The sequence below is a fragment of the Scomber scombrus genome, chromosome 17 (genome assembly GCF_963691925.1).
Source record: "Scomber scombrus chromosome 17, fScoSco1.1, whole genome shotgun sequence".
NCBI lineage: Eukaryota > Metazoa > Chordata > Actinopteri > Scombriformes > Scombridae > Scomber > Scomber scombrus.
In genome coordinates this window covers 5,157,503-5,181,057 of record NC_084986.1, presented here as the reverse complement: position 1 = coordinate 5,181,057, position 23,555 = coordinate 5,157,503, and the positions used below count along the sequence as shown (strand labels likewise).

At 39.3% G+C, this 23,555-nt stretch overlaps 2 protein-coding genes and 2 non-coding genes across 4 annotated transcripts in view; all 4 read left to right on the top strand.

The window, feature by feature from the left end:
* LOC133997343 (palmitoyltransferase ZDHHC14-like) overlaps window positions 1-12,496 on the top strand; it is a 24,630-nt gene extending 12,134 nt beyond the window's left edge. The window contains exons 5-9 of the mRNA XM_062436918.1: window positions 1,372-1,420; window positions 3,704-3,806; window positions 4,020-4,129; window positions 11,276-11,387; window positions 12,035-12,496. Of these exons, the coding sequence (XP_062292902.1) occupies window positions 1,372-1,420; window positions 3,704-3,806; window positions 4,020-4,129; window positions 11,276-11,387; window positions 12,035-12,496 (836 nt within the window). The remainder of the gene's footprint in view (window positions 1-1,371; window positions 1,421-3,703; window positions 3,807-4,019; window positions 4,130-11,275; window positions 11,388-12,034) is intronic.
* A 4,409-nt stretch (window positions 12,497-16,905) lies between these two features.
* On the top strand, window positions 16,906-22,778 carry LOC133997340 (ribonucleoside-diphosphate reductase subunit M2-like). Its single transcript, XM_062436914.1, has 10 exons — window positions 16,906-18,215; window positions 18,476-18,544; window positions 19,695-19,835; window positions 19,928-20,044; window positions 20,164-20,297; window positions 20,383-20,477; window positions 20,581-20,714; window positions 20,803-20,907; window positions 21,001-21,114; window positions 22,254-22,778. The coding sequence occupies exons 1-10, from the start codon at window positions 18,126-18,128 to the stop codon at window positions 22,404-22,406; spliced, it is 1,152 nt and encodes a 383-aa protein (XP_062292898.1). The 5' UTR covers window positions 16,906-18,125; the 3' UTR covers window positions 22,407-22,778.
* On the top strand, window positions 19,355-19,493 carry LOC133998109 (small nucleolar RNA SNORD94). The gene has a single exon (XR_009927344.1). It is a non-coding gene; the product is annotated as a small nucleolar RNA SNORD94 (small nucleolar RNA).
* LOC133998110 (small nucleolar RNA SNORD94) lies at window positions 21,801-21,939 on the top strand. Its single transcript, XR_009927345.1, has one exon. It is a non-coding gene; the product is annotated as a small nucleolar RNA SNORD94 (small nucleolar RNA).
* Window positions 22,779-23,555: the final 777 nt, after the last annotated feature.

The following is a 23,555-nucleotide window of genomic DNA, read 5'->3' as shown; positions in this document are numbered from 1 at the left end:
AGTAGCTTGTTGATCCAAGTTGTAGAAGAGAGAGAACTGTGAGTAATGTAACATCGTGTGTGAAGAAAATGAACAGGATTTTAACTTCTGAGCCAGGGACAGCTGATATGTTTAAAGTGTGTAGACAAAATGGGAAAATGTGTTTTCCCAACAGCAGTCATGAATGCATGGCTCTCCTTAACTAAAGTCCCCGATCACCCATGCACTGCTACTCAATGATGGAGTTGACTAAATGTTGAATGAGATTAATTGTCTCCCACTGTGCAAGTTGATTTTCACAGTAATAATGTGAATGTCCAAACAGAGGAGTAAAACCCATCATTGATTTTGGGTTAGTGGATCTAAAAACACTGACTGATCGTCCGTGTCATTCTCATTGACCTAAATCTGTGCATTCAGGCTGCTGATGTTGTTTTCCAAACAGTCAGAAACTGGAGCCTCGGGCTGCTTCAGAGTCCAACTCTTTACAACCGGCAGACTGTCTGAGATAAACCCGTGTCTTCCTCTGAACACTACGCTGCTTGTTTTCTGTTTTTAGCAGCGGAGCTATAAAAAGATCCAGCTAAGTGTCGTGACTTTGATCTGCAAGATGTAAATTTAGAGAGCATAAAAGCTCTGTGTACCGGTAAGTTCAGATGGGGATGTTTACTCTGGTTGTCCCTCCAGCAGTGTGGCCTCGAAGGCAACCATCAATCTAAAACTTTGGTCCGTGATAATGTATTGGTTGGGAAATAACGAGCGGGATTACCATGAAATTCTCATGAATATTTACAGATCTTAGGAGGGGATTTCTAATGATTTGGTGAGCTAGCTCCACCATCAGGATGAAATTACCTAACTACATTTTTAAACTGACATTCCTACACAGCCTATCCTCCTTATAAATATGCATGTATAACAGCATTTAGTTTAAGGACTTAATCAGTGAGTTGGGACATCTGGAGATTTTTGCTACAACAAAATCCACATGAGTGAATCTTTAAAATATTGAGGATACAGCTCAGTTAGATCTTAAGTTCATCAAATACAAACTCAGTCTGAGGTGACTTTCACTAGCGCAAATGTATTATTTAAAATTCATCTTTAATGTATTCCTCAGTCATTGGTGTGTTCAGTCTTCACATAGATTGAGTTTTCAGTTTCTCCAGTTCTGTTTTTCTTTATTACTTTGCTTCTTTAGAGTTGAGACAAATATGGTGATTAGTCATGAAGTTTTACAGTCATTTATCGTCTCCAGAGGAATAAATCCTGAGGTCAAACTGTTCAGATTAAGACAGTACAACAGAGTATTAATGAGGATGCTTTTTACACATAACACTAAACTGAACAACCTGAAAACTTACTCAGTGTCTTGTTTTTTGTGTCTTGCAGGATCGAACCGGACGGGTTTCCTGAGTGCGCTCAAAGACAGTCCGGCCAGATATCCTTTAACTGTGAGGAGCCGAGTCAAGTTTATGATATGAAGCTGCATTAATCAATAAGTTAATTTAGATAAATATCGAATGTAAGGACCCATGTGTTGTATGTTTTATGTGGTGGATGTTTGCCAACTACTTTATAAACTGATAATATGTCGGATTTTGTGTTTACAGCTTATTCTGCTGCTTTTAGCATTGTTAATGGGATGATAGTGTTGCTCTTTGTCTGCTGTTTGCTTACATGTTAGCCACAACTACTATATATCCTGATAATATGTCAGATGTTGTATTTACAGCCTGTTCTGCTGCCAGCAAGTGGACCAAAAATAAATAAATGAATGCAGCTTTAAAGGCCGGACGGACTAAGGGATGCCTCTTATGACTAGTCTTATGACTACAGTAGCTTCATTAAGGCCTTTCATCACACACATGCACAGTCACACACACACACACACATAAAATAGGTTCATACACAGAAGTAATCCATACTTTCAACCCCTATACATGTTCACATAAGCATTTAGCTTCTGGTTACATCTCGTCATGCAGTTCATTTTTACTGCAACTGAATGTCGTCACAACAACAACAAAGAAAATCAAAGCAGGCATTAGTTTCCCTCGTGCACCTCCTCTCCCTCGTTCTCTCTGTAGGTTAATGTTATGTGTTTGTGTTTTGCATGCGGCTCTAATAAATCAATGGCTCTGGCACAGTAACCAGCAACGGGTCAATACTTCCTATAATGCATTGCCAAGGTTAAACCCGTGTCACACGCTCAGAGGGCCACTTTAAGTTAATCTCTTCTCGCTCTGTTGTGAGAGTGAGAAGACACCCGTTACGACTTTATTGTCAGGTTATACCGAAATTCATTTAGCGTCCTTAGACAGTTCAGTTGATGAGGTGGACGCATAACTCATCAAACAATCATAACAATCAAACATAACCCATCATACCCTCTGGATTCAGATCTGAATCAGCAGCACACTGAGCTTGATTAAGCAACTAAGATGAAAGAGTTTAAATGGAGGGACTTTAAATCGCCTATTAGAAGTCAGAAGTTGGTATTCTCCATTTAAAGCAAATCTAAGCATGTGTTTGTTGTGATCTACTTAAATAAAATGTGCCTCATGTAGTCTTCACATAAATTCAGATTTGGTTATACAGTTTAGTTTTAATTTCCACAGATTGGCTGCTGAACCAGGCCATACGAATCCATTTATAAAACAGAAAAGTGATCCGGCTTCTGGCTCCAAAAGATCTGAGTCTGCAAAGAAAAGCAGTTCAAATATATTTTACATGAGGAAAGAGAAAAGAAGTGGCCTTAGTATATTTAGCTACTTCATTGATTCTTTTGATACTGACTGTAGACTGAATATTTATGCGACTGACAGCGATGTGATGAAACGCTTTGAGGCTCATCAGTACTGCAATAATAATAAAGTTGGATGTCTTTTGATAAAGTTCAAACAGATTCATATCTATCTCAAAGCAGCAATTACTAGAATACAAAAAAATGAAGGAAATCTACCTACCAGCACTGATAAAACTCACCAATTAGTACTGCTATATGTTGTTTGGAGGGGTAAGAGTAGATTTTTATAGAGCATGGCATGTGTCATAGAGAAAAATCACAATGATTCGTGCAGAAAAACTCATAAATTGTGCCTTTTTTAGTTTTTTTTAGCAATTTATGAAGCATTTTAATATATTTTTAAAAGATAACAATGTTGTTGAATAGGAAAATCTAATGTAGACTATCCAGTGCCTCCTGCATTTAACCCAAGCTGCTCATTTATATTAGATTAGTTCTGCTGCCTTATTGTAAACAGGATTTGCGTGTTTACCTTGAAATCCCTTAAAACGCATTTATGAACGATTTATTTGTTTCCTGATGAGGAAGATTATGTAATACAATTAAAAGCTCCAGAATAGCTACTAAAGGACCACGTGTTGGGATTGTTTTGCCAACGTTTAACGTAATTCTCTGTGAACTGGTGTTTTTTTGTTTTTCTGCGTGACACCTGTGGGACTCCATAGGGTTTTAAAAATAACTACATCTGCGTAGGAAAAATGTAAACTTAATTTAGTTTAAATCCCATTTATAAAGATTTTGGACAACGCCCAAAATGGCAACATGTTTACTCCATAACCTGCTTACTTTATTGCTTGCATAATGTTAAGCTACGTGATGTGTTGCAGTTGTCGGTCCTTGTGTAATAGATATTTTAAAACTTTTATCCTTTGAATAACTGAGCTCAGAGTTTGTCCTTGACTCTTTGGTCCGCACCGTCCTGGAGGTAGTGGTGTGTTTCTTCTCGGTCTGGTCAATCGTTGGTCTGTCAGGTTTCCACACCTACCTGATCAGCTCTAACCAGACCACCAACGAGGATGTGAGTATATGATCTCAAACTGTGGTCCGGGGATCAATAGGAGGTCTCTGAGAGGGCTTCATGAGGACTAGTATGATTTCATTGTCCCTGTATGATGAAAGAGAAAGTTCAACAGTTGATATTTTTGTTGATGAGGAACTGAACCAACACTCTTCTCTTTGTTTCTGTCCTGGTTTGTGTTGGTCCTGGTCCTGGTGTTGCTCTCGGGTTCAGATTAAAGGTTCCTGGTCCACGAAGCGAGGGAAGGACAACTACAACCCCTACAGCTACGGAAACATCCTGACCAACTGCTGCTCTGCTCTGTGTGGACCGCTGCCTCCCAGGTCAGCATCCTCTGCAGAATTAAACTCAGGACTAAACTCAGGACTACCAGGACAAAACTCAGGATTATCAGGACCAAATGCAGGACTAGTAGGACTAAACTATGACTAAACTCAGAACCATCACGACTAAACTCAGGACTATCAGGACTAAACTCAACACTGACGTCAGGACTAAACTCAATAATGAAGTCAAGACAAAAATCATGACTAAACTCAATGCTAACAGGACTGAAGTCAAGACTATCAGGACTGAAATCAGCACCAAACTGTTTTAAATTAAAGACTATCAGGACTAAAGTCGCCAATAAAGTCAGGATTAAATTCAGGATTAAATTCAGGATTAAATTCAGGATTAAATTCAGGACTATCAGGACTGAAATTAGCACCAAATTGGTCTAAATTCAGCACTATCACGAGCAAACTCTCGTCTAAACTCAGCGTTACCAGGACTTAACTTGCCACTGACATCAGGGCTAAACTCGATAATGAAGTCAAGAATAAAATCAGCACCAAAGTGGTTTAAATTTAGGACTAAACTCAGCACTATCAAGACTAAACTCTGGTCTAAAATACTCCGCAGATATCTTTTAAAATCCAGACTTTACTGTTAGTCGTTTAAAAGCAACACTCCCGAACAAGTTTTGCCAAAGTTTTAAAAACAAATGTGTATTTCATTGTTCACATTTTCATCTCCACTGTTCCTGCTGGAGTCATGTCTGCTTCCTTTTTCCTTCAGCTGGTCACTTTAAATCAAAAATATCAAACTAAACCAGCTGCAGGGCTGAAACTCTTGAGTTGCAAACTGAATCCACATTATGTCACATCACTCTGCGTTTCTGTTCCTTCTTTCCATCGTCTTCCTCTCCTCCTCTCTCAGCAAACAGACAGTGGGTTTCTGTATTTAATGAGGACAGTTTTCAGTTGAGACTTTCCTCAAAGTAATTACACTGTTCACCCTCCTCCTCTTCACTGTCACAGAGAAGTCAAGTCAATTTTATTCACACAGCGCCGTACATGAGTTTGGATCAGGGTACTATTCACATCAGAGCAGAGCAGATCTAGTCTGTACTCTCAGATTTTACAGAGACCCAACATTTTCCCCCATGAGCAAGCTATTTGGCGACAGCGGCAAAGAAAAAAAAAATTGCCCTTTAACGGGAAAAAACCTCAAGCAGAACCGGGCTCTGGGTGGGCGGCCATCTGCCTCTGCTGGGAGAGAAAGAGGGAGGGGGAGATGAGAGAGAGAGAGAGAGAGAGAGAGAGAGAGAGAGAGAGAGAGAGAGAGAGAGAGAGAGAGAGAGAGAGAGAGAGAGAGAGAGAGAGAGAGAGAGAGCATACAAGCTCCACATAAAGATATAAAGTAAGATGTATATATGACTAATAATAATTAATGTAGCAGTGGATGTTGAGCCTTTCAATCATAGATCCAGATTCTACTAACCTGATGTGCCAGATTGTTTTTTTTTTTTACAGTAGAAGTTCCTCATAAGATGCTGATTGGTGCATAAGTGCTTAATTTGATGCCTGACATGTTGGATTCAGGTGTGATCTTGTGATCCCGCTGATCCAGCTGCTCTAAAGGTAAAGATTCAGCAGCTCTGGAGGCAGAAATACCTGCAGAAAGCAACACAGTGTTGGGGAGTAACTAGGTTAAAATAGATTAAAAAAGACAAAATAAAAGTAAAATGAAATAAAAGGAGATGAAGGTTAATAAAAGCTAGACTTAAACTACTTTAAAAAAGAGATAATAAAGAAAATGATAAAGAAGCTGGAAGCAATGAATGAACAAATAACTCCATCGACTAATGGATTAGTTCTTAGCTCTAAATGATAAGTGTAAAGTAATCAAACTATAATCCTTTTAATAGACTGCTTCTTCTTAGGTCAACCAGGCAGCACACATTAATAGTTTAGTGCTTTAACTTTGAGTATAAGTATCCACCCTTACATTACTTATTGCATATTAAATAGAGTAACTAGTAATCTGTAACCTATTACATTTCTAAGTGACCTTCTCAACCCTGAAGCAACAGGAGGAGAGAGATGAGAAAGCACAACACTACAGGAGAGAGGAGATGCAGAGTTAGTATCATGCATTAATGATGGATGTGATGGAGAGGAAGAGGAGGAGAGAGAGGACCCCAAAACTAGGAGAGGAGGTCCGAGGTTTGCCTGAGTCGTCCTTAACTATAAGTTTTATCAGTAGGAAGGAACACAGCTTCTCTCAGAGACATCACCGTTCTCCCACCTCACCGATGACAAACCAGAGCTGCAAGATTAATCACAAAACAATCAAAGTCACAGTATTGACGACTGAAGAAGAATCATGTGTGCCTCCTCCTCCTCCTCCTCCTCCTCCTCCTCCTCCTCCTCCTCCTCCTCTCTGCTCTCATCAGCGCTTCTGTTTCCATCTGCACAACTTCTCCGTCGTACATCATCATTACGGGGAGTCTGAGGGGAGATATGATTCATCTGTAAACCTGCCCGGTGATCCTCAGACACTTTGCCAGCTTTCTTTATTGCTTTCTCAAAGGAGCTGATTCATACAGTTTCACAGCGCTGGTCTGAAAATTGAAGGGAGAAAAGTTAAAGTTTATTAAATAAGGTTTAGAAAATTAGAAAAAAGGGGTTGATTTTATTATATTCAAGTATTCAAATCTATTTTGAATGTATAATATACAGTATGTGGACAGTGGATATGCTTCTTTTAGCAGTATTGACAGTGGAAGAATGTCAATTAGTAATAAATCTTGACTTTTATAGTTTACATGATAACTAATCTTCTGCCTTTCAATCAACCATAAACAAACCAGGACCCTTTATCAGTGTAGATAACCAATAAAGTATGTATCTACTCTCCAAATGCAACACAGAACATACAGTATTTTCACATATTGGTCATTTTGAGACAAATTCAGATATAAAATAAGACGTTACCCCTCACATACTGACATCAGATACAATCCTGAACACTGCTAGAAATCCATTTTATTCTTTAATGAATTAAAAGAGCTAAATTAAACATGCATGCCTTGTTTTCTCCTGCACTCAACCAACCCACAATCTCCCATTAAGCATTTCTTACATTTGTTTTTCTGAAAAAAATTAGGCTTGTTCCTGAAGTTTAGGCTACTGTGGCTACTGTCCATAAACACTGGTGCTTCCTCCCACTGTCTTTTAAAGTTGTGAATCACTGTATCCCCTCAAATGCCAAAATGTTCCTGTGTTGCAACACTTACGGTAAAAAGACACAGGAGGTTTTCTGCAAATCACAAAAAACTTGCATATTACTGGTCTCCAAGACTAGTATTTAAATGTAACAGAGTGGATTTTAATGTTTAGTGACAGTTTAGTGACAGAAATATGGGTCTGCATATGACAAATGCATACAGGATATGGATGTTTTACAGGCAGTAGAGGTACTATTTAAAGTGAGCAGAGCAGTTTGCAGTTTTTCATGCTTTCCTCCACATTGCAGCACACAGATTGGTACATAATGAGAACGGCAGAGAGCACAAAAGCCTCAAATTATGTGGCTTTAATTAGCAGAGATGCAGAGAGTGAGAGAGAGAGAGAGGGAGAGAGAGAGAGAGAGAGAGAGAGAGAGAGAGAGAGAGAGAGAGAGAGAGGGAGTGAGATCTCCACAATCACTTCCATGTATTTCCCATCTTCTACTCTCTAGTATTGTAACATAATCTACTGAAATGTGCATCAGAAGAGGCTACAGGTGTTAATGTGTCTCAGGCAGGTCTGAAACATGTTAGATTAATGTCTGAATTTTACATTAATGTCGTTCAGGTGTCGCTGAATGTAATCCTGTTTGTTGCTCACAGCTGGCTTCGACGTTATTAAATACCCGCAGCATCGTAACCATAAATACCTGCAGCAGCTGAAACCACGAATGTCTGTGTGATGTGTGCATTTACACACCGTGGCGCAGCAGCAGTGGTAACATCATTATCACCGGCTCGGTCAGGATCTGATGAAAATTCATGTTCTACACACAGATTCAGCTTTATACGGTGGGGTTGTTTGAAATAAAGCAGCTCTTACTCTTATGGACGAATCCTGAGCTTCATCAGAGCTGTGAAGACATTTTTATTTTAAGAAGCCAAAAATCCAACAAAAGCCTTCTGCCTCATAATATGGAAACATATACTAAGGAAATACTGTACTTTATTCTCTTTTCAGATGAAGATTTGACACAATGGATAATATAACAAGCTTTTATAATACAACACATTGTTAAAGATGAAACCAAAAAGCAGTGTGTAGTCGGGCTCACATTTCAGATGTCTATGAGTTGTTAACAGCTCCACCAAATAGTGATTTTTCCCTATAAACTTCTCACATGGTTTCATTTCTATAAATGTTCAAATGATCCAATATTTCAGCAAAAAGCAAAGATTAGAGAAAAAGTCCAAAAAACTGAAAACACATTTGTGTATCAGAACTTAGTTTTTTCTTCTTTCCTCTCCCATTAATCATCTCACCACCCCTCACATGTATCTGCTGACCCTTTGGAGGGGCCCCACCCCTAGGTTGGGAACCACTGGACTAAACTAGCTAACTGTATATAAAGTAGTGTAAACTAGCTCCACCTCCAGCAGCTACAACAGTAACACGCTGCTCTAACACTGATGCTAATTAACCTAAATATGAGTTGTTAACAGCTCCACCAAATAATGATTTGTCCCTCTAAACTTCTCACATAGTTTCAAAGGACCAGAACACTTATTTTACATCATGCTGAAAATATTTATGTACTTTTTCTTTCATATACAGGACTTTTACTTGTAAGAGAGAATTTTTACATTGCTGCTTTGAAACTTTTAAGTCAAAGATCTTAGTACTTCACATAGAAAAGTACAGCTCCCATGAGCATTTAATCATATCATCATAACTTGGTTTTGTTTACAGCCCTAAAATTCATCAACACTCTCTTCTAATGATAATTTTCCAACTTTTTAGCTTAAAAAAACACCTGCAGCGTAACTTTTGGCCATATAGTGTTTAAATTAACATCAAATTATCCGCTAACTAACATTGTGATATTGATTTCATCAGTAGTGGCCAGTCGTGTGTGTGTGTGTGTGTGTGTGTGTGTGTGTGTGTGTGTGTGTGTGTGTGTGTGTGTGTGTGTGTGTGTGTGTGTGTGTGTGTGTGTGTGTGTGTGTGTGTGTGTGTGTGTGTACATTATTTTGTCCACGCCCCCCTCTGAGTGTGACTCAGAGCTGTTATTGATTATTGATTGACCGATTGATGAAGCATGACACAGATAAAACAAAACTCTTGAGTGACGATAGATGACAGCAAGTGAGCTGCCTGAGGGAAGATATGAGGAAGAGAACGTATAAGCAGAGGAAGAAATGAGGGGATGATGATGATGATGATGATGATGATGATGATGATGATGATGAGAGGAAGGTGGAGGAGATGTTTGTTTTCATGGGGCTGAACATATGGATGCAGACTGATTACACTGACTGAGCGTTGGGTTACACCAGCTGGTGTGTGTGTGTGTGTGTGTGTGTGTGTGTGTGTGTGTGTGTGTGTGTGTGTGTGTGTGTGTGTGTGTGTGTGTGTGTGTGTGTGTGTGTGTGTGTGTGTGTGTGTGTGTGTGTGTGTGTAGTCGTCATCCTAATGAGGAAGAACATCATTTCTAGGGTTTTGGTTCAGCTGTTTCGCATTGAATGGAAGTCAATGCCATGTCCTAACTAAAGATAGCTGTGTAAACTTCTGTGTGAGTGTGTGTGTGTGTGTGTGTGTGTGTGTGTGTGTGTGTGTGTGTGTGTGTGTGTGTGTGTGTGTGTGTGTGTGTGTGTCAGAGTGTTTGACAGCTTATTAACATGTTGGCTCCACCTGCTGCCCCCCCCAGAGTGTTTGGGGGAAGACAGGTGGTGAGATCCATCTGCACAAACATGAAAAGGCTTTTTTTTCTGTCTTTAGGTCAAGCAGAGAGCTTTGTGGATGTCCGAGGTTCCTGCTGTAAAAACTATGTTCATGTTCTCATAGAAAATGTAAAGTGACGGACTGTCAAATCATCTATGCAGAAGATGAACATCTGTGTTAGATAAAAGGGTTATTTGAGTTTTACGAAAAGACTGTGGACTTAAAAACTGAAAAACTAAACTGGAGAAAGGTAAACTACGACTCCCAAGGTGCATTTCAGTAAAAAACTGTAGTGCTTGCATGAACAGTGATGCATTCACTTACTGTGCTACATAATGAAGTAGAGCTGCATCTAAAAGTTGGGTTCATTATCGATTAATCTGCCAATTATTTTCCCTATTAATCTATCGGTTGTTTGGTTTAAAGAGTGAAATGCTGATCACAGATTCCCAGAGAACGCAAAATATTCAGTTTAAAATGATATAAAAACAGAGATGAGCAGCAAATCCTCTTATTTAAGAAGCTGGAACAAGCACATTTTTGGCATTTTGCTTAATAAATGACTCAAATGGTTATGTGATGCATTCACTTACTGTTGTTCATACTGACGTGCACTTGAATGGTGATGCATTCACTAACTGTTGTTCATACTGAAGTATTTTTCATCAGTGATTATTATGACGCATTCACTCACTGACATACATAGGATTAGAGACCTTTGTTGTTTATCCTTCCCGTTTTCTGCCTCTGTCTTTATTTTCAGCTGTCAAATAAAGACAAAAAATGTTCCAACAAATATATGAAAACAGAAAAAGTGCAACAACATCATAGTCTAAACTAAATGATTAAAATCAACAAAATGATTTGTGATTTCCTATAAAAATGCATCCATCCATCCATCCATTCATCCATCCATCCATCCATCCTGCCAGCATTGTGCTGCATCTCTGGCTATATAATGCTTGTTGCCTGGCAACATCTCTATGACGACAAGATTTCAGGAAGTGGGGCACACTGGTGGCCAATGGGTTAAGGTGACCATGAACTGTCAACATCACCCACCATCTGATGTTCTGGCTGTGTCTCTGCTGTCACATAAAAACACAAAAAGACATCTTAAATTAAACGTGTGTGTGTATAAAAGGGTTCAAGTGAGATGTATGTTTAATGTTTAAAGCAGAATTAATTACTGAGACACAGTTTTGCAGTTCATTGACTCATCTAAACATCTCCTTCTGTGTCTCTCTGTCACAGCTTGATTGACAGGAGAGGTCTGATTCAGTCTGACACGCCGCAGACTGTCTCCCAGTCCAACGGGACCAGCGGCGGTGGAAGTTACGCCTCCACTCAGCTCCACAGTCATATGGTAGGTGGAGGATGATGTCGCTCCTCGCTGCGTGGGAGGACGGTGACAGCTGATCAATAATGACATGTGATATAAATCATCAGGACACAGAGGAACAAAATCTGCCCCTCTGAAGAGACGCTGCAGTTGCATCTTGTCACAAATGTTTTTATAATTGAGCTGATTGCAGGTTATTTCTCTCCAGCACTGTGGGCAGCTCAGGCTTTGTAGTTTGGATTTGACAGTAATGAGCTTAATTTGAGCTGCCTGAAGCTTATTTTTTAATGATTTATAGAGACTTGTCGCAGCAGAATGATTACAAAGATTGAACTAAAAGCCCAGCTTGAAGTTTCACTGTTGCAGGGTTTTGATTTATGCTTTCCTGGACAAGAATTTAGTCTTTTGACCATTTTAAAAGTGATTTTAGTTCCACTTCCTCTCCTGAGAGCTGACTATCTTAAATATTCCCTAAGTAATTAGCGATAGTTGTCTCAGCTTGACTCAAGATCCAAAAAAGGATCGCCTCAGGTTTCACTAAGTACAGTTTCCACAATGCCTCAGGGGGTTAAAACTAGATATCAGTCACAGTTCTAACTCATTTATATTTTGCTTTGCAGAAATGTCATAAAAACTCATAAACTGCAATATTTGTGTCTTTAAATCCTCAGTGTGATCAGGATCAGTGCATCCAGAGCACCAAGTTTGTCCTCCAGGCAGCAGCCACCCCTCTGCTCCACAGCGACCCCGTGGTCCTGGCCCCTCTACCAGGGAAGACCACCACCCTGGGGGGCCCCTGCGCCTACCTGACCCCCACCCAGCCGTCCCTGCCGTCGTGCGGTGGAGACGTCCTGACCCTGAGGGATCCCACCACAGACAACCACTGCCACCACCACCTCCACCACCACCACCATCACCACCACCACCACTTCGTCAGCCCCGAGGAGACGCCCTGCTCCACGCCACAGGGGGCCCTGCCCTGCCCCGCCCACCTGGTCCCACACCCACACACCCACCTCCACCCTCAACCACACCAGTCTGTCCCCTCCCCCGCCGCCCTTTATAACCCGGCCAGTCAGGACGCTCTGCACGAGGACTCTGTCAGAGGACTGGTCAAACTCAGCTCCGTCTGAACACATCTCTTCTTTAAAGTGTTGGTTTTCAGTTTGAGTCCACAGAGAGCCGAAATGAAACCAGAACAAGAAACTTTTGCAGTAATTGAAAATCTGCCTTGGAACAAAACTTTACTCATAAAACATCTTAAAGGACGTGTTCACCATTTTTCATGTCTCCTTTAACCCTTTACATACTGTTCATATCCTGACTCATAATTAGACTGTACACCAATTCACATTCATACATTTCCCATCACTCATTAATAAATGTTTGATTAATCCTACGGAGAAAAAAGACATTCACAATCACTACATCAATCACTACATCAACAACATTTTATAGAATATGATGAATACATTCACATTTTTTCACATAAACACAGGTCAAATTTGTACATTTGCATATATAAAAATGTTTCAACTGCACAAAAATTAAAAAATAATGCATTTTATTTCGATTTTTGTACACTGTGAGTCACATTAGGAAAAGTCTTGCTAAAGGTAAATGTGTATTGGGTGTTTTTAAAGCTCTCAAATGTTAAAATGGGTCAAATTTGATTGAACAGTATGTAAGGGTTAACAGAACAATCAGGAGCCCAAATGAACATTAAAGCTGCTTTTCTTGCTGTAATCATTCCTCCTGTTCATACTGACCATTAGAAGATTCCTTCATAATGCACTTACGATGTTAGTGATGGAGGACAAAATCCACAGTCATTCTTCCTGCATGAAAAAATGTATTTAAAGGTTGATCTGAAGCTAATATGAAGCTTTAGCCGTCTATGATTGGAGTGGATTTTGTCCTCCATCACTTCCACTGAAAGCACATTTGAAGTAGATCTTTTAATAGTCAGTATGAACAGAAGGAATGATTACAGAGAGGAAAACCTCTTTCACTGTTCACATGGACACCTGACTGCTGATTTAAGACAGAAACTGTGAGCCTGTCCTTTGATCTATTGTCAAACTGCCATTGGACCAAAGTTAGATTTTGTTCTGTATCACTTATCACCTCTTATATATATGTTTTATCATATGTTTTAAGCTCCAGGAACCTCTCTCCTCCCTTTTTTCATGCTCTTCTGTGCTCTTGATGAAAGAACATTTAACCCAGAATAAGCTACTCCGGTACCAAACTGGACATCCGCCTCCCACTGCAGTCGGACCAGGACCAAAACCAGGATGATGGACCTACTTTTTCTTTTTTTCTTTTTGTTAAATCCAATCAAGCCGCCGATCGAGGAAATTCGCTTGTGAAGTTTTCAGTGTTAATGTGGAATCTGGAGAACCGACTTTCGTTCGAGTTTCCCTAAAAACACCCACGGACCCGACTTCATCAGTCTGTGTACATTGAAGCACCAACACTGCCAGCTGGACTTCACCTCTTTAACATTAATAAACCTTCCTGAGGTTCAAACAACATTCAGACTCACTAAGCTCTATTTTAACTTCTAGAGGGGACCTGAAGGTTTCTATAGGTACCAACTAAGTCTGAATGAATTTTTTTATGAAATGATGCAAATGAGGACACAATATGGCCATAAGAAATGATAATGTGTCCATATAATTACAGAAAATCATACTTTTATATTCAGAGTTGAGAGTAGAAGATTTTGTGTGTTCAAATGCTTCAGCGATGTGGTCAGAAACAATGAATGCCTTATTTTTTATCTAATTAAAGGATAAGTTCACTTTTTTTTTGTAATTCTATCTTATGTCAAGATATACAGCACATTGAAAGTGTCAAAGGTTGCTGTAAATGTTCCTCCTGTCAATACAAAAAGATGAGGGACAAAATCCAGAGTCCTCAATATATAAAGTATGTGTTCAGCCAAAAACTGTTAATGAAGCTCACTTACTGTGTTTCCATCCACCAGTTTTTATTTGCATTTTCAATTTGCACGTAGAAAAATATCCTCAGTAGAAGCACGGAAAATTCAAAACAAGTTAAAGAAATATATGTAAATAAAGTGTTTCCTGTTGTCTGAGGTGTAAAAGCGACAAATGATGATGTTCATGATGTGACTTGAACGTCACCGAAGAGCTAAAAAACATCAGATCTGTGTGGAGCAATGAGGAGACTGTAACGTTCCTCAAATCAACACATGAAACAAGCAGAAATATCATAGTTTTTACATCATTTGAGCCTTGACTGCCGCTCTTTCAATGACATCATCTTGTACTTCTGCAGCGGTTTAATGGCACCATCTGGAGAATTAGCGCCACCAGCTGTTTATCTCCTAATATTCACACAACAGGAGCGGATGGAAACAAACATTAATGTGCATTTTCTTTTGCAGATTTATTTGGGGGGGGAATTCATTTAAATTTGTGCTATGTTCAGAAGGAAATTTGGCTTATGTGTTTTTAAAGAATCCCCTCATTCTCTCCATCTCTCACACTTTGGGAAATAATCTCTTTACAGCCGACATCAGTAAGAGGAACGACTGTTTCATTGAATTGTTTTAAAACAGACTCGACAGATGTGAACTCAGATCGCGTCCCCCCCCCCAGCAGCAGTGATGTATGAAGCTCACATGAACTGAAAATATTATTATTATTGATTGACAGTGTAGGTTTTTAATTCACGAAATGATGGACGTGACCTTTTTCACCTGAGCGATGCCTTCTAGGAATTGCAGGTGTAGAAAATACAGTGCAGCTTTAAAGTTCAGCAGAGATTAATTTTTAGGTGTCTAGGTGCTGACGCGACGGCTGGTGGATGGCTGCAGGACTTTGTGAATGGCTCATCGTGTTATTTCGACTCTGGTGATGGTGATAATGTATCTTAGTGACAGATTATATCATTCAATCAGCTCTGGAGACACAGACCTGCTGATTGGATGACTGGTGACGTCCAGTCTGTGTGCCACTTTGCATTCAGTCCAATAATGAATGAATAAATAAATGAATAAAAAAGATTAAAAATGTCAAACACACATGCACTGATTGTGATTATGTGCCAAGTATTTGTCATCCACCTCCAGCTGTTGCATTAACAACTGTGGATTTCAATAAAAACATGCTTTTATAATGCAAAACTCTCTTTGTTTGTGGTTTAAAGTGCTGGATCCCAATCCTCAAAGCATTGTTCTATAGTTTTCTTACAAATCAACAATGTGTAAGTCTCAGCGCTTTCTGTCTGTGGCTCTAAAGAATATAATAAAATATATTTCTGCAGACAGAAAACAAAATAAAGTTTTGGAAATGTTTTCAGTTCTGCATCCAAAATAATTCAAAGTGAAAATTGGATGTTAAGAAAGAAGGAAACAAGATTAATGACTGAAAACAGGGACAGCCTTCTGGCTTTGTTACTGAATAAAGACTTATCTCAGTCTTTTTCTAAATTTGACTGCAAAACTATGAACTAACAAACAATAACAGTAGAAATATGTCATGGGTAGGGATGAAAGAAGTATTCAGAATCTTTACTTAGGTTGAAGTACCAATAATGCCATGTAAAAATACTCACTAATACTAATAAGTAAAAGTACATAAGTATTATGAGCTTGATGTAGATAAAGTATTCTGTAAAAGTACTGCAGTATTATGAGTGATGTAGTATGCAGTATTACAGTAAAAGTAGTGCAGTATTATGAGTGATGTAGTATGCAGTATTACAGTAAAAGTACTGCAGTATTATGAGTGATGTAGAATGCAGTATTACAGTAAAGTACTGCAGTATTATGAGTGATGTAGTATGTAGTATTACAGTAAAGTACTGCAGTATTATGAGTGATGTAGAATGCAGTATTACAGTAAAAGTACTGCAGTATTATGAGTGATGTAGTATGCAGTATTACAGTAAAAGTAGTGGTTTGGTCCCTCTGACTGATATATTATTATATATGACATCATTAGATTATTAATAGTGAAGCATCAGTGTTAGAGCAGCATGTTACTGTTGTAGCTGCTGGAGGTGGAGCTAGTTTACACTACTTTATATACAGTTAGCTAGTTTAGTCCAGTGGTTCCCAACCTAGGGGTGGGGCCCCTCCAAAGTGTCAGCAGATAAATATGGTTTCATCTTTAACAATGTGTTGTATTTTAAAAGCTTGTTATATTATCCATTGTGTCAAATCTTCATCTGAAAAGTAACTAAAGCTGTCAAATAAATAAAGGGGAGTGGAAGTATGAAGTATCATCAAATAGAAACACTCATGTGAAGTAGAAATACCTGTAAACTGTACAGAGTGCAGTACTTTATAAACTATTTATGTATTTGTTGACAGAAGTTCATCCAGGCCGCTAGGTGACGTCTGACTGCTGACGTGTGCTGACGTGTCTGTCGTTGACTCCCCGCTCAGCCAATCAGAGCTCTCCATTCTGCAGTAACCTGGAAACAGTTGCTTGGTGATCTTCGCCTGCATCAAAGGAGAGAAAAATCTGTCAAATATTCTCCGACATTAGAGGTGAAAATGAAGTTTAAAGTTTGACTTCTGAGACTTAAACTTGAACTAATGAAAGGTACAAAACACATCAGTTCATCAGAGACACGAACACACAAGAATTCAGTCATTTAATCTTAATTTAACGAGTCAAAGTGACGACTGACATCACGGAAAATCACTGGGATCCTTTTGTTTCTGATATGTTGACACTTTTTAAGGATAAAACTGTTAATGTCAGCTCTAGTTATCATATTTGGAAAATGTATACACATCTCGACATGCAGAGTTTTATAATAAATTATGTTTTTAAATGATTGTGGCGCTAAATGTTGCTGGTGGCAACGCCTAAAGATGAATGTAAACAAAATAAAAAAAGCGGGAAACAAACCAGTAATTAACACTATAAACACTATCAGACACATATTATGATATATATTAAAAACTTAATGAACACATATTAATGTCAGACATGTTAAAACACTGAAAAGGAGCATAAAATAGATATTAGTACAGTAATACAGTTTATACACATCCAGTCCAGTTTAAATGAATATAATGACAAACAAAGTGTGTAAAAATGAATTAATATGGTTTGTATAGGTAGTAATTATTAACTATTCAGACCTCTTATGTTTATATGAAAGTGTCATTGAGCTATAGCGATTTAAATGCAAATTAAACAAGCTTTAATGTTACATGTTATATCAACACGGATGTTGTTGTTTGGCATTTTAATAATTTTAACATTATTTTTTAACGTCACGACTCTGTTTTATAATCATGTTTTAACCGTCTTAAAGTAAATATTTACTGTCTTCTTTGTCTAAATTTAAGATGTTGCGTAAAGGCTAATTTTTATGGTTTTGTAACACAGGTTTTTGGAGACGTTTTGTAACCCCGCACAAACAAAGCCTGTTTGAATTTCCCTCGCAGCTGTTCCTGTTCAGGAGTCAAAACTGATTGGTTGCGTCATTACGTCAGTTCGAGTGTCACGTGACCGCCGCTCGTAATGATTGGTTGCGTCGTTACGTCAGTTTAAAGAGCTGGCCCGAGCTGCGTTCCTATTGGTCCGCTGCGTTCTAAGCGCCAAGTTCGGAATATAAAAAGGCGAACAGACAACAAAAAGCGCTCCAGTCACTGTTCGTCTGTCTGCCGCCTGTTAGTTTACCTCCTCTAGTCTCTGTTTTAACTTTTTATATCTTATTAACTTATCTTTTATTTATTTAGTCCGTCTTGAAAACCAGAAAGGAATCAAAATGCTTACTACTCGCTCTCCGCTTTCCGTCAAGAATGAGAACAAACTCAGCAGCGAGATCAGGAACATGTCGCTGGACAAAGAAAACACGGTGAGACCAAACTGACCATAACACTCGCACCAAACTTACCCTAACACTCAGACCAAACCTACCGTAACACCCATGTTTGATGTTAAAAGGTTAAAACTGCCGATTTAAGTGAATATTCGTGATGTTTGTACTCAGTCCTGCAGCCTGTTGCTCCAGATTTAATCAGCGTTATATTTTGTCTCCTATAATCAATTAAAACCACATTGTATTGTATTAATCACTAGTCATTGATCACTAATATCTTATATTTGATCTTTCAGCCTCCCAGCCTGAACAACACGCGGATCTTGGCGTCAAAAACCGCGCGAAAAATCTTCGACGATGTTGCGGTAAGTGACTCTAAAATCTGCTGTGAAAGCTTCAATATGTAATGACAGCTTGTTGTTTAACGTGCTGGTTGTGTTTAGTGTTAGTAAAGTTAATCTTGGACAGTCTGTGGTGTTTTTTATTGTTGTTCATGTGGCGCCTAAAATGCCGGTTCTGGCGCCAACATGGATCAGCTGTTACTACCGGTGTCACTATTACTGCTCTTTAACTTTAACTACAGCTGATATTTACATGTTTGATTGTCTGAATATAGATTCATTCTGCAGGATTAGTTTTTATTTCTCTCAGTAATGTGAAGTGTTTTTAATTTGCCTTTTAAGTCAAATGTCAGTAATGTGCACACTTCTGTATAATAATGCAAGTTTCTCCTTTAGAGATAACTTATCTATTTTTCAACCCTGCTAAGTAGAGCTGCAGAAATGATTACTTTTACAATGGATTTACAATTAGATATGTAATGGAGGATTGATATTTTACATTTAAACAATAAACTTTACTCTATCAAAAAATGATCAGCGCACTGAAACAGTAAACTTATTAAATGTACTTTTAAATCAAATGTCAGTAATGAATGTGATCAGTTTTATGACCTTTTTAGAGAAAGTAAACATGCAGTGGAAGTTTTTACCTGATTTATTATTATTATCTAGGTATTTGGCTAAAAGTTTCTCCTTAAGAGATAACTCAGTTATACTTAGATAAAGTCTTGTTTTATCCACAACTCAAAGATATTCAGTTTAATCAGCTTTAATATAGGTCAAATCTTTGCAGAATAAGATCTTTATAGTCTTTGAGGTTCAGGTGTCGGTTGGTCTGCGATGATGAGAAGCGCAGGGGTACGGACCTCAGCCAGTGATGGGGGCTGAGTGCTGCTGCAGTCGCTCTGATCAGAGGACGTGTGGTTCACTGTCAGACGAGCAGCAGCACGATACAGACGCTTGTCTGAGCAGACCAACACACCACCGGCTGCCGAACCACAGTTTTATGACCTTTTAGAGGAAGTAAACCTGCAGTGGAAGTTTTTACCTGATTTATTATTACTATCTAGGTATTTGGCTACAAGTTTCTCCTTAAGAGATAACTCAGTTTCCTAGAGCTGGCTCTTCTCTGATTAAAGACAAAAGTTAATATATTTTTCTTCTTTCCCTTCAGCCCAAAGCCGAGAAGAGCAACGTGGAAGAAGAGCCGCTGCTGAAGGAAAATCTGCGTCGCTTCGTCATCTTCCCCATCCAGTACCACGACATCTGGCAGATGTACAAGAAGGCCGAGGCGTCTTTCTGGACCGCAGAGGAGGTAAAAATATGAACGCAGGCTGCTCGGACGCCACCAGTCATAGTTGGTATGAAACTGTTGCATGATGGGATGTTGACTGTGTCTGTGTTCAGGTGGATCTGTCCAAGGACCTGCAGCACTGGGAGTCTCTGAAGGACGAGGAGAGGTACTTCATCTCTCACGTGTTGGCTTTCTTTGCCGCCAGCGATGGCATCGTCAACGAGAACCTGGTGAGCTCCTGACTTCCTGCCGTCCATGAACATGTGACCGGGACTGGTTATTGATTAAAGATCAGTTTAATTCATTCTGCCTGTTTTTCTCATCTTGTTCTTGTCCTCTTTGCAACCAGGTGGAGCGCTTCACACAGGAAGTGCAGGTGACGGAGGCCAGGTGTTTCTATGGTTTCCAGATCGCCATGGAGAACATCCACTCAGAGATGTACAGCCTCCTCATCGACACGTACATCAAGGACGCCAAAGAGAGGTGAGCTGCTGCTGCATTCACTGACCTGTTGTGACGGTGTGTTCACTGACCTGTTGTGTCTAACGGTGTGTTCACTGACCCTCAGAGATTACCTCTTCAACGCCGTGGAGACGCTGCCATGTGTGAAGAAGAAGGCTGACTGGGCCATCAACTGGATCAGCAACAAGAACGCAAACTTCGGTAAACCAGCTCACTGAGACTCAGCGTGTAGTTCATGTTCCTGGATGATCAGGTCTGATGTTGATCACGTATCGGGTATTGATCGTCTGTGTTTTTCCTACAGGAGAGCGTGTGGTGGCCTTCGCTGCCGTGGAGGGAATCTTCTTCTCCGGTTCCTTCGCTGCCATCTTCTGGCTGAAGAAGCGAGGCCTGATGCCCGGCCTGACCTTCTCCAACGAGCTCATCAGCAGAGACGAGGTGAAGCTTCGACTGGAAGCCGACATGCGTTCAAATGTGGTTGTTGTTGTTAAAGCCAGCGGCCGTCTGACTGTGTTGCTGCTTTCAGGGTCTGCACTGTGACTTCGCCTGTCTGATGTTCAAACATCTGCTGAACAAACCATCTGAGGAGACCGTGACCAGCATCATCAAGAACGCCGTGGCGATCGAACAGGTGGGTCAGCGCTGAAAGTGTCCGTCTGGTTTCTCTCATTCGCTCGCTCCACGCTTTTCACTCACGTCCTTTTTGTTTTACCTCTTTGTTCAGGAGTTCCTGACCGAGGCTCTGCCAGTGAAGCTGATCGGGATGAACTGTGAGCTGATGAAGCAGTACATCGAGTTCGTAGCCGACAGACTGCTGCTGGAGCTCGGCTTCTCAAAGGTAACAGCATCTAAAAAAGCCCCAAAAAGACTTAAACTGGACTGTAGAGCTCCAAAGATTAGTTGATTAGCTTAAAACTATTGATAAATTAATCATCAATTAGTGTCATAAATTTTTCTGTGTGTTAACTAGCAGAAAACAGACTCTTCTGTGTTAAAGAAAAAGTTTATTTTGGACAATATACTAAGTTAGAGCTGCAAAGATTAGCTGACAACAATTTAAATGAAACACAATCTACTTTTATAATTGTTTTAAGCAGAAAAAATGTCCAAGTTTTCTGATTCCAGCGTCTCAAATGTGTCAGCTTCCATTTCCAACATTTAAAGTTACTGTTGAACGACTGAGTGCCGGCAATTTCACCATATTATGAATATAAATACTCCATGAAGTACTGTCAGAGGTGATCAAAGCTTGATTTGACAAAGTAACAGTAACGGCTCCAAGAAATTCGAACTCGTCTGCAGCTGAAATTGAAATAAAATATATTTTTTAATTTGCATTAAAGTCCAGTCAGACTACAGCTAACAATAATTTTCATTATTGTTTAGTCCATAAAATGTTGATCAGGCCCCAGATAAAGTCTTGTTTTATCCACAACTCAAAGATATTCAGTTTAATCAGCTTTAATAGAAGTCAAATATTTGCAGAATAAGATCTTTAGTCTGTGAGGTTCAGGTGTTGGTAGGTCTGCAATGATGAGAAGCGCAGGGGTACGGACCTCAGCCAGTGATGGGGGCTGAGTGCTGCTGCAGTCGCTCTGATCAGAGGACGTGTGGTTCACTGTCAGACGAGCAGCAGCACGATACAGACGCTTGTCTGAGCGGACCGCTGCAAACAACACTGGTGTTTGTTTATACCTGCAGGGAAATATTTTTAATTAAAGGTTTATGTTGAGAAAAGTGGTTACACAAATAAGGAAAGTAAACAAACATAACTTAAATTACAGATGTAGTTTTTCTGATCAATACAGCAGCATTCTTAGTTGTATTGAATTGACATCCATTAAAGCTGATTTTTAAGATGAGAGAAAAAGCAGATGAGGGATTTTCTCTCAGAACAAACAGGATCAAATACAGTATAGATAAACAGGATAAATGTGTTTTAACTCCACTAACCTCTCTGTGTTTGTTCCTCTGCAGATCTACCGGGTGGAGAACCCCTTCGACTTCATGGAGAACATCTCTCTGGAGGGAAAGACCAACTTCTTTGAGAAGCGAGTGGGCGAGTACCAGAGGATGGGCGTGATGTCCGGCACCACAGACAACACCTTCAGACTGGACGCTGACTTCTAAAGCTCAGAGGCAGACGGACACACTCAAACTCACACTCTCAGTCGATTCCCTCTTGCTGAGGAGGAGCGTCGACTCTGAACTGACTTTGTCTTACAGGACCTATTTAATGCGTCTCAGGCTGCTGGCTGTTAGCTGACACGAAGGTTAAAGTATTAAACAAGCTTTTCAGCCAGTCAGAATGCAGACGAATGCACTGCAGCCTGGAGATCTGCCCAAACTAATCAGATGTATTGATTATTAATACTGACTGTTTGGATCAGAACTCTGGTTTTATATTTGGTTTTTTGGTGCTTTTTTGTATGTAATATAACTTACTGTAGATTTTTTTTTTTTATAAATTGTATATGCTTGTAATGTTGTAGTTTACATTTGTACAGAAATGTCTGGAGTTTGGGGATTTTTTTGGTAATAAACTCACATTTACTGTGTATATCGACGCCTCTGTTAAGTTTATTGCAACACAGCTGAGAAGGTTTTACATTTTAAGAATTTATTTTTAAGTAACTGCTCCTAATGAAGAAGCAGTCCAGCATTTAATCAAAAATAAAACTACAACTTGCCATTTTTAACATTTTAGTTTGTGGCACATACTTTAAAAAAACTAAAAAAACAAGACTTGACTTATCTGTCACTTATTATTCTCAATTAATCAATAAATTGCATGTGTGGTATATAACTTAAAGAGCTTTTACTAAAACTGCCAACAATGCAGCATATGAATACCAAAGTGCTTATCAACAGCCATGAAAAATTATCATAAATGGAGCAGCAAATGTTTCCTTTTTAGAAACACATGACAAAAGAAATTACTAGTATTTTACTAGTAACCTAATTTCTAAGAGACAGGGTGGATTAATCTGTATCACTACATTGCTGAAATTATGTCACTACAGTTTCAGCTCTTTCTTCCTTTCCACTTAATGTTTCATGATTCAGATATTTAGTGTTGAAGGATGAGTTCAGTCAGGAGCCAAACTGAACATTAAAGCTGTTTTCTCTTGCTGTAATCATTCCTCCTGTTCATACTGACCATTCGAAGATCCCTTTATAATGTAAGTGATGGAGGACAAAATCCAGTCCTCCTGTGTAAACATGTATTTAAAAGTTGATCTGAAGCTTCGGATTCGTACGGATAACAGACGTAATCAG